The sequence below is a fragment of the Typopeltis vanoorti genome, chromosome 16 (assembly GCF_054136105.1).
Source record: "Typopeltis vanoorti isolate ZY-2024b chromosome 16, IOZ_Tvanoo_1.0, whole genome shotgun sequence".
NCBI classification, from domain to species: Eukaryota; Metazoa; Arthropoda; class Arachnida; order Uropygi; family Thelyphonidae; genus Typopeltis; species Typopeltis vanoorti.
Window position 1 is genome coordinate 55,005,734 of NC_143564.1, and position 12,116 is coordinate 55,017,849.

Here is a 12,116-nt window from a genome sequence, read left to right on the forward strand (position 1 = left end):
GTTTGAGGACAGAGAGGAATTGTATGAATGAGGAAAGATGTAGGCATCTGGAGAGATTGCTGTTCTGAACAAGTCAGTGTGTCCCAGGGAGGATGGTAGCAGGGGTGGCCTCTTGTGGAAATGGGTACTTGGGAGATGACATCAGCTAACACTGAGCCCCGTGGAGTCTACAGGGGGTAATGTTGGGTATAGAAACAACGGCATGTATATGTTTTATACTAATGCCAGGAGTATCCGAAATAAGGGAGAGGAATTGGTGGAGCAGATAGCATCAGCCTGGCCAAAAATTATTGGGATCACTGAGACATGGATGACAGAAGAGGATATAATAACAATAGAAGTCGCTGGGGACAGCATTTTTCTGCAGGATAGGAAGGGAAAGCGTGATGGTGAAGTACTGCTTATGATAAGTGACGACGTATATCCTCTAAGAGTGGAGACTTTGGAAGGCAGTGGCACTAATGATTTTGAAAGCATATGGTGTGAGGTAGAGGTGGGAAAGACAGGATATTTAGTGGGGTGTTGATACAGACCCAGGAGCACAGAGGGTGGGGACCAGGAAATGTTTAGACAATTGAGTTTGACAAGTGCAAGAAGAATGATTGTTATGGGAGATTTTAACTACAGTAGTATAAATTGGGAAGAGGAAGATGCATGTAGAAATAAGGGAATGGAATTTCTAGAATTCTTGAGGGACAAATGTCTTAAGCAAAATGCAATAGAGGGAACAAGAAGGTCAAGAGTTTTGGATTTGTTTATAGCATCAGAAGAGTTGATAATAACTTAGATGACATCTCTCCCAGCAGTTGGAGAGATAGAGTGACCATATGGTTTTGACTTGGAAAATGAATAGACATGTAGGAGTAATAAAAGAGACAGGAATGTATGTGGAATTATAGGGCAGGTGATTCAAATAGTCTAAGATGTCAACTTGGGGAAGTTTCATGGAGGGAGGAATTGGAAGGCCAGGATATCATTAGTGCGTGAGAAATTATGAAAGAATATTTGTTAGCAGCAATTGTAAGTTGATTACCATGAGTGAACAAGAGGACATAACTTGGAGTAAAGTGGATGACAATATTAAACAATATTACATTAAACAAACAATATTAAACAGGAATTGCATGTGAAAAAGAGACGATGGAAGAGATATAAGGAGACAGGTGAAGAGAAGATAAATAAATTAAATTCCGTGTGATGATACAGCGTTCCCCCTTTATACAGGCATTCATGGTACCATCTAGTCCCCCCAAATTTTATTAGGGCTCCGGAACTGGCCTAATCTGACGAATCAGACCTATGGCTGGGTCAGTATTCCTGACTGTAATCCGTGTGTGTCCTCAGACCGATTTGCCTGCTTGCGGGATGAAAAACACCAGATAAACTGGTGGAAAAAACCCTACTGTCGATGCCCAAGACCAGCTAACTTGGCTAAGACTGAGGAAGATCCTTCAGCTCATCACGTCATTGACAGGAATCGAACCTAGGACACTCCTTCCCCAGGCATATGGTTGCGAAGGGCAAAGCCACTAGGCTAACCACGCAGAAGAAGAGAAGATGCATGAAGAGTATAAGACATAGGCCAGAAGAGTGACCAGTATGAAGATGAAACTGGAATATAAGAGGAGATTGACTCTAAGATCCAAAGAAAATCCTAGGGAATTTTTTAGATATATAGCCAGTAGGAGGAGAAATGACTGTGGAAGAATGATATTGTGGGATAAAAATGGGAATAGAGTGACTGATGCAGAGGACATAGTGGAATTGTTCAATGAACACTTTATTGGAGTATTTCATCTTAGAGGAGTCAGTTTTAATACTAGAGGGATAGGGCAGGTTCGAGGTTTAGAGGTACAGGAGAAGAGCGTGTTTCAGATACTGAGTACTCTGGATGTCAGTAAAGCTTTGGGACTGGATGGTATTTCACCACGAGTTTTGAGAGAATGTGCTAGGGAACTGACAGTGCCTTTAACCTCGCTTTTCAATGAAAGTCTGGTTTCGGCAGAGGTGCCCAGGGAATGGAAGGAAGGTAAGATAGTGCCATTGCATAAGGGTGGTAACAGACTGGAAGTGTCTAATTATAGGCCAGTCTGTGTGTCATCAGTAGTTGTTAAGATCTTGGAGAAAGTAGTGAGGGACGATATACATTAGGCAAATGAGGGTAATATTATCTGTGAGAGTCAACATGGATTTGTGAAAGGGCGCTCTTGTTTTAGCAATATGCTAGCCTTTTATAATAAAGTTACAAGAACATTAGATGAGGGAAAGGCATATACTGCAATTTTCTTAGACTTAGCGAAGGCATTTGACAGGGTGCCACATGATAAACTGATATTTAAGTTGCAGCACATGGGTCTGGATGTCAGATTGGTCAACTGGATTCAGGATTGGCTGTCAGATAGGTATCAGTGATTGTGTATGGTGGGGCAGTTTCAAGGAAGCAGAGGGTTACAAGTGGGGTCCCACAGAGCTCAGTACTGGGACCTATATTATTTAACCTTTATATCAATGACATTGGCAGTGGATTGCAAGGGGATATTCAGTTGTTTGCGGATGATGCGAAGCTGGGAAGGATTATTAGTAATAGTGCAGATGCGGCAGCCCTGGAAGAGGATTTGAATAAGCTAGATAGATGGGCAAATGAATGGGAGAGGAGGGGTTTCAGTTTAATGCTGCAAAATGTAAGGTCTTGAGGTTTGGGAAACATCGATGGGAGACTGCATACTCTATGGGAGGAGTTATACTGGAGGAAGTAGGGAAGACAAGAGATCTGGGGTTGATGATTGATAGAAATCTGAAATTTAGGGGACATATTGCAAAGGTGGTAAAGATAACACAGAGGATTGCTGAAATAATGAAAAGGACGCTGACCTGCAGTGATAAAACAGTTATCATTCCGTTGTATAAGACCCTGATCAGACCACACTTAGACTATTGTTCTCAGATTTGGTCCCCAGGATTTGAAGGGGATAAATTAACTGCGGAAAGGGTACAAAGGCAGATAACAAAGATGGTTTCAGGACTGTACAATGATAGTTATGAGGATCGGCTGAGGGAACATGGACTGCAGAGTTTGATGGATAGAAGAAGGAGAGGTGATATGATTGAAACTTTTAAACTGTTGAGAGGTGGTTACAGGGTTGACACTGCGGAGTTCTTTCGCGTGGTTGAACAGCGGGAAGGAGTGATGACAAAAGGCTATCCCTGGAAGTTAAGAAAGGAAACTGTGAGAAAGAGGGTGAGGTGTGGTTTCTTTGCATGTAGGGTGGTTGAACCATGGAATGCATTGCCTGATGGAGTGGTGAGAGCAAGAACGGTCAGTGAGTTTAAGGAGTGGTATGATAGACTTTGTGTTTCTTAGGGGGGGGGGGACCTCCCCTCGATGAGTCTTGATAGACTGTGTTTCTTAGGAAGGACCTCCCACGATGAGTCTTTTGACTCCATGGAGGTCAGAATAATAATAATAATAATAAATTAATATGATGTAGTGATCTGTAAGATGATTTACGTAGACTGGCAATATAGGCAAAGGTAAATGACTGCCAGTTTAATGTGATCAAGTGTAAGGTAATTCACTTTGGGAAGAGATCAGAGGCTGTGTACTATATTGATGGAACTGAACTACAGGAAAATAACAAAGACATGGACTTGGGCAGTGGTGAGCTATAAGGGGCTTGCGCGAGCCCTTTGTTAAATTTTTCTCAAATTTGCGAGCCCCTTGTCCTTCTTGTTTAATAATCTTGTAGAACTAGAAAATACCACCGTGAAATGTATACATGCTACTATAATTGCTACTTTAAATTCATATGGATTTTCTGATAACTATATAAAATATCATTTCATTGCATTTTGTTCTGATGGAGTTAGTGTAATGTTAGGAAATAAATCAGGTGTTGCAATCAAATTCTACAAAAATTTGCAATCAAACTATAATTGCTACTTTAAATTCATATGGATTTTCTGATAACTATATAAAATATCATTTCATTGCATTTTGTTCTGATGGAGCTAGTGTAATGTTAGGAAATAAATCAGGTGTTGCAATCAAATTCTACAAAAATTTGCAATCCAACTTCTACAAAAACGTTGTGATTTAGCATTGCGTTCATCATTTACACTTAGCATTAGATGATTCGATAAAAAACATTAAAGAAATAAATAATTTTGAAATATGTATGGATAAATTATATGCTTTTTAACATCAATCACCAAAAAATCAACGAGAATTAAATACAATTGCAAAAGACCTTGGTATTGAAATTTCAAAGATCGGCCGTGTGTTTGGACCATAATGGGCAGCTTGCAGTTTACGAACGGCTCTTGCTTTGTCGAGAAATTACCCAGCTTTATGCAAGCATTTTGCATCAAACGATAAATATAAGAGCTTTTTAAACTGACTTCTCAGTTAGGAATTTTTAAAAGATCTAGCATTAATGATTGATATCCTACAGGAATTATCATGTCTGTCAGAAGCTCTACAAAGTTGCAATATAAGTATTACAAGGGCTAAGTTAGGTTTCTTTTTTTTTTTTTTGCTCGAATGCGAGCCCTTTTCTCTCACATTTCCCCTACTAGTTACTTCCATCTCTATACAAACGATCGGTGCAGTATTAGCAAAAAATTGTGTGACTCAGTGACAAAGGCAAGCCAACAATTGTTGAGTAGAAATGCTGATTCTCTTCAACCAAATTCTAAAATATCTGAAACTGCCATAAAACATTCACTATCTCTTAAAGTTGTAAACTTTTTTCGTGTGTGAACTATATGCAAAACTTTGTAATTTCTTAAAAGTTTATTTTTCACTTATAATTTATTATAAGTTAGACTATAATAAATTTAGTTTAATCCTTTATCCAAGTGTGAGCAAACAAAGTTTGCACCTGAAAGTATCTTCAGGACTGGGGTAAGGTGGTACAACACCGGACAACTCGTTGCAAAGGTGGAGCAAGCTAACATCACTCCTAACTCAGTATCTTCCATAATGCAAAACACATCTCCTTGCAGATATGTATAATATTATGCATTAAGGGAAGGGCCAGACTAGTTTCGACCTTTATTGAGGTCTCTTCAGTGGGAGCCAGGCCCAAGTGGAGATACCAGGCAGAAGCATTAGCAAGATCATCTCTACCTATAGGAGTTGCCAAATGGTGTGCCACCTTTTTATTAAATTACACTGGATTTAGAGAAAATAACTCCAGAGTAGTGTGGTTAGCAAGGGTGTTAGGACAAGATATTTTGCTTGGAGGGTTGTGAATGGGTAGAATGGTTGCCAGAGGTAGTGGCGAGTTCTTCATCAGTAAATGAGTTTAAGAAGAGGCATGATAGGCACCTGCATGAATAATGAATCTTCTGACTCCATAGAGGTGCTTATATAATAATAATAATAATAATAATAATAATAATAATAATAATAATAATAATAATAACTGAACTGCCCACTCAGTCTCCAACAGTTAGATAGGGTTAAAAGGCCTTACCTATTCCCTAAAAGGGAACAAAAAGGCATTACCTTATTATTATTATTTATTATTAATAATAATGTGACACCTCCAAGGAGTCCAATCATGGGATGGCATGCCACTCAACATAACCCACCATCTACACTACACAATCTTCCATCTACACATAATGCCATCTATTGTTCACTAATAGTATGTTTTGTCTATAAATTGTGTGCATGTATATTCTCTAGATGATTTTTCTGTATAGAGGATAAAAAATTCAGGTTCTGATAGGGGGGCACCATGCCAGCTCCATATTGCAAAGGCACTCATCTTAAATTTAAAAAAGCCCATAAAAAATTCCATTCATCATGATGAGAATCAAAGATAAGATTTATGCCAGAATACTTGAGAAGCTAAGACAAGTTGTAGCTGAGGAACTTGATCTGAGCTGAGGATTATCCGGCCAAATATGGACCATCAGGATAAGATTTTCACTTTGAGACAAATAACTGAGAAATAAGGAAAATATAAATAAGGATTTATATTTAAGTTTTTAAGATTTGAAATGGCATAGGACTTGGTGCCAAGGGAAATGCTGTTCAAAATGCTACATTTATATGGTAGAAACATGTTATACTGAATCATATTAAGTCTATGTTGTAAGTCAGCAGTCAGAACTGAAAGGAGTACCTGGAGATGCTTTCATGTAAATCAGGTATAATACAAGGATGCATACTAGCTTCACTATTCATCATCATCATCATCTGTATCATCATTATTATCATCTGGAGAGATCTGTATGAATCACATTATGAAGAAAAGTACCTTAAACTTGATATCAAAATTGGAGAATGTCATCTCGGCTCTTTACTTTATGCAGATGATGTTATACTCTCATATAAGTCCAGTAATTCTTTAACTAAACTGAATAACTGCTGTAAAAGTTTGGTACGAAAATCAGCAAGAATAAGACAAAAACTATGAAAAAAAAAAAAGGAACATGGAAACCATTAACTGTATTCTTGTTGAATAACTTGCTGAAAACAGGTAAGATATATGAGCTATTTATGCCCAGTTTTTAATAAAGATGGCACATTAAATATGGAAATAAAACAACACAGTGAGCAAAACCAATATGGCAGAGAATTAGGTGAATAAATTTATATGAAATCAGAGAGAAATTAGTCAAACACAAAATAGGTTTATACAAGAGAATATTCAGGCAACTTTAGTTTACAGATCTGAGAGTTGGGAGAAAATCAGAAGAGAAAAATAATGGTATAATGGTAGAAGGAAGACATTAAGAGGAATTCAATAGTGTTATCATTTAATGAATATATGAGGACATTTAATCTAAGGTGGATTATCACTTAAACAGAAAATGGGAGAGGAAAGATTAGTAAAACAGCATGTCTGATGCAGAATTACAGGCTAAAAAAAAAACCTACCAGATGATCAAGGTCTAGGTGGGTTAATGCACACAAAAATACTTGAGAATAGCATAATATAAAATCTGACAATATTGAGGTAGCAGCAGATAACAAACTAATTTGGGGAGAAAACTGTCAAGAGGAAGTTATAATAACCCAAAGCTATCATGCAGTACTACCATGGTATTGTTTACATCCTTAAGGGCACATAATAGCAATTTGATGATGATGATGATGAAGCATGATGTAAAGCTCTTTGGAATGAAAATATTACATAATGTGTACTACACTGATGGAACCAGACTCCAGGAGTCTGAGGCTAGGGATTTGAGGATGATAGTGGATACTGAGTTGAAATTCAGTGGACATGTTCGATAAGTGGCCAAAACAGCTCAAAGGATTATTTGGTTATTGAAAAACACACAGGTAATTAAAGATCTTGTTCTTTTCCCTACTACGTTTAGGCTTACTGGCCTGTTACAGAGCTGACTTGATCTCTTCTAAGTCATATCTGTCCCGAAGATAAGGTAACTATAGTTCGCCCACCGATTAGAGATCCTTCGACACTTCTGCGCATGTCAGAAAAAGGAGTATCCATTCTGATAATAGGGTAATCAGTTCGTATTGTGGGATGAGTTGTTTATTATTACAGGTCAGAAAATTAACTTCTCTTTTATGATTATTGTAGTTAACTATGTTGCTTGTATAACAGTTGGAAAATTTTACCTATAAAGCACGTGATTTCGCTTGTTGGCGACCAATTCATACGTTCTTTATTCCTTTCTCCCCTTCAGCATGAATCGACTATTCTTGGCAAGACGCCAAGCAGAGACCTACAAACGGTGGGCGAACAATAGCCCTATACCTCCCAGTATATCCTGTGGCTGTAGCTCATGTGTTCATGGGTAATTAAAGATAAGGAAGTTATTATCTATTTTATAAAGTTTTCTTTGGATTACTGTACAGAAATCTGGTTACTTGGGTTTCTTGGAGCATGAAGAAATAGTGGAAAAATACAGAGGTAAGTTACCAAGATGGGAGTGGTATGAGGAATGTGCTTTCAATTAAGACTGACTGAGGATTTGCGAATTGCAGAAGTTGACTGATAAGCAGAAGAGAATGAAAAGGAAATTTTTCATCAAATGATGTGAGGGGAGGAGAACAAGCAGCCATCCCTGGAAAATGATTCACAGTGTGGTTCAAGAGTAAGAGTTTCAGGACTAGATTTTTCATTTGATATTGGTGACTTTGTAAATGTGTTACCAGACTTTTGGAAGTGCTTTGTAAGCAAATAAATTGAAGGAGAGTATTGTAGATATTATCTGAACAGAGCCAATGTGGACCTCCTGTAATGAGTCTTCAGAAACTAGGGAGATGACCATGTAATAATAATAATAAATTACAAGGAGACAAATACATTAGGCAAAAATATGCATTATAGTAGCATATTTAGATTTTACAAGGCTTCTCCTAGATTACCATATGGCATTTTGGTTCTTAAACTGAACAGATAATAGAATTGTGCACCGGATAGGAGAGTGGGAATTTGGTAGGTATTAGCAAGTTGTATATAGTGGAGAAATTCCAGAAGAGGATATTTACTACTGCCCTAGGATCTGTTCTGTGGGCATTTCTCTTTAACTTGTATGTTAATAACACTGGGAGAGGTTTAAATGGAGATTTGCAGTTGTTTTTAGATGATTCAAAACTGTAGAAAACTATCAGAAATACAGAAAATGAGTGGCTTTATCACAGGATATGAATGGTTTATGTGAATGAGTGATCACATGAGAGTGATGTTGTCAATTCAGTGTTATATTTTAATGTAATTTTAGATGTAATGTTATTTAATTCAGCATAAGATTTTAAAATATGGAAAGCAGTGATGAGATGGAATATAGAAATTTGATATCTTAGATCAGGTGGGAGAAATAAGAGATTTTGTGGTAATGGTGATCCAAGGTCTAAAATTTAGGGAATATGTTGCAAAATGTTTGAGGATATTACAATGTATTATGTCAGTGATGTGATGGATACTAAATTATAAAAGTAAAAAGGTTAGTTTCCTCCTTACTTAAAGTAATAAGTAGCATATAGATTATAGATAGCACATAGACTGCCAGCCTGGTTGACCGAATGGTTAGCACATCTGCTCTCCAGCCAAAAGGCTGTAGGTTCGAATCCTGTTGTGGGCATGGATGTTTGTAATTGTTTGTGAAAATGCTAATGGCGGTGATGGGCAGTAGATGGCATTGGTGTAGATGATGTGGTTCGCTGTAGTTGGTGGACTTAGTGGTGGAAATACGGAGAGCTGTAGAGTAGGCACCCTTCCTCGATGAGTCTTTGGACTTCCTGGAGATTCACATAATAATAATGGTGAGGGCTGAACTGGATAAGGGAAATGGGTTTACAGTGATACTGCTGGACCTGGCAAAGGTGTTTGACAGGATACCACATGGAATACTAATCCATAAACTACAACATATGGGAATGGATATAGGATTGGTGAGATGGATAGGTGGTTGGTTGATGGAGAGATAGCAAAGAGTAGTTTATTCAGGAGTAGAGTCCAAAAGATGGCCTGTGACTAGTGGTGTGCCGCAGGGTTCTGTTCTTGGACCACTGCTGTTTAATCTGTTCATTAACGATATAGGGAAGGATCTAAGTGGAACAATTCATTTGTTCGCGGATGATGCAAAGTTGGATAGGGCAATAGTGAATGCAGAAGATGTCAAAGTCTTGCAGGATGACTTAGATAGATTGGAGTTCTGGACTAAGGAGAATGGATGTCAATTTAATGTGACAAAATGTAAGGTTATGCATTTTGGAGTGAAAAGATTAGCAGCAGTATACCACATTGGTGGAACTGTACTCCAAGAGATTGATGAGGCTAGGGACTTGGGAGTGTTGGTGGATAGGGAGATGAAGTTTAGGGGGCACATTGCAAAAGTAGCTAAATCAGCTCATCAACTCACTTGGTTATTGAAAAATACCTTGACGAGCAGAGACAAGCAAGTTATTGTACCTCTGTACCGAGCCTTGATAAGACCTCATCTCGACTACTGTGCCCAGATTTGGTCACCTCGGTTCCTTCTTGATGGGGAGGAGGTGGAGAGGATCCAGAAGCGAGTGACTAAGATGATAATAGGTCTATGGAATGAACCATATGAGAACAGGTTGAAGATTTGTGGGTTGCAGAAACTAGTTGATAAGCAGAGGAGGGGAGATATGATTAAGACATTCAAATTGCTAAAGGGATTCTATAGGATTAATTCAGAGGATATTTTTGAGATCAGGACTGGTGGTGGGAGAACTAGGGGACACCTATGGAAGCTGGGCAAGAGTGTGGTTAGCAGGGGTGTTAGAGCTGGGTTCTTTACTTTTAGAGTGGTAAATGAGTGGAATAAGCTGCCAGAGTCTGTTGTGGGTGCTATGACGGTGAACGAGTTCAAGACAAGGTATGATAGATACTGTGAGAATGTAATCGTATAGTTGTGTGGACATGATGTTTAGGGCCTCCCTCGATGAGTCTAAGGACTCCTGGAGTCGCCCGAAATAATAATAATAATAATAATAATAATAATAATAATAATTACTGTACAAAGATTTGGTCACTTGCATTTCAATGCAGTGAGGATATATTGGAAAGTGTAGTAAAAAACATGCAAGCACACTAAAAATGATTAATAAATTTAATTAATTACACAGATATTTTGGTTTGCATCTTTTAAACCATTGTCAAGGAGAACTGTATCTTTTCACAAGCAGTCACGAGAGACCGAGTAAATATCCTGATATTATAGGGATGTGAGTATTTAAAAAATAAAATAAAATTGATACTACTTTCCTAGTTTTAGGCAAAAACAGTCTATCATTGAAATTATGGCCTGGACAGAGAAGAAGTGAAAAGACAATCAAATTTCTGATTGCTTCTCTACATGTTTGCAATGTTGTTTTTACAAAAGTTTGTGGTTACAGAAACAGTGAAAGAGGTTAAGGCAAGGTTTGAGGATCTCCCAAGATAAATCTTTTGACTTTATGGAGGTTTTGTGATAACAAATAATAATGACACACACACACACACAAATACATGTGTGTGTGTGTGTGTGTGTGTGTACAATTTCTAATTTATTAATATTAATAAGTTAGAATTAATATTATTAATTTATAATTAATCTTAATTATTAAAAAAATAATACTTACTGAAGGACCTGGTTTTCCAGGACTCCCATCTACTCCATCTTTTCCTTGGTCTCCCTAGACATACAAACGAAGGAATACTGCTTATAAATTAGAGAGTCAAGACAAGTTCGGAAAGTATTCAAAAATACAATATCATGCTTAACTAATATGATCTATTTTTAAGCTAACATAAGCATGGAAATGGCATTCTTATTACTGTTCATAATTTTCATCTGTATTTAGATGTATTTTTTATATATGACTAAGCATGAACAATGAGGTAGTGCATCACAGTGCTCTTTGTGCAAGAACACTGCAGGTTTTGGACGAGTTTTTTTTTTTTTTTTTTGGTTAATTAACTGTGGATTATTATGCCTTTATGTATGAGAGTTGAAGTAAAAATTGTGGGTTTGTAGTGTGTGTGTGTGTGTGCTTTGTTTCAGTTTTATTACAAAGTCTTTACACTTAGAGCATCACATAAAGATGAGCACTGAAAGCAAGATGGTAACTGTTTTGTCTATTCATTAATTAAATTTTCAAGTAGTTTTAAAAAACATAAGGTGTGATAAATATATTTGTTGGATTATGTAAATAAGTTATGAATTTCTAAGTGAAGTGTATGCAAAGGTACAATTTGGAGTTAACTGGAAACAGAGGGTGAGAGTAGTAAGAATGTACCAAGAAGAATGAGTGCCCGTCAGATAGCAAAGGGAGATACTGTAAAAGAGCAGTGAGTGAGTGATTAAAAAAAAAGTTAAAAAAAAGCAGGCTAGTAATTTGGTGAAAGAAACAATTGATAGCATGAGTAAGTGATAGAAGCATAGTAAAAATTGGGAATAGTGAATGTGGTATAAATGTGGTGAAGGACTCAATAGAGGGTGGTAAGACAGAAGAATGGTAGAAGAATGAAAGCACAATGGTAAAGAAGCTCATATGAAAGATGTGGACACAAGAAAAGATATTAGGAAAGAATTAGCAAGGTTGGGGAATAAATAGCAGCATGTACAGAGTGAGTTACGACATTTAGTTAAGAGGATGGTAGTTGAAGATTGCCACTGGT

The 12,116-nt window shown here is 37.3% G+C and overlaps 1 protein-coding gene across 1 annotated transcript in view; it reads right to left on the reverse strand.

Moving 5' to 3' along the window:
- The window catches only part of LOC150098029 (uncharacterized), a 995,665-nt gene that overhangs the window by 387,661 nt on the left and 595,888 nt on the right, over window positions 1–12,116 (reverse strand). Inside the window, exon 28 of the mRNA XM_090406661.1 lies at window positions 11,078–11,131. Coding sequence (XP_090262787.1) covers window positions 11,078–11,131 — 54 coding nt within the window. The remainder of the gene's footprint in view (window positions 1–11,077; window positions 11,132–12,116) is intronic.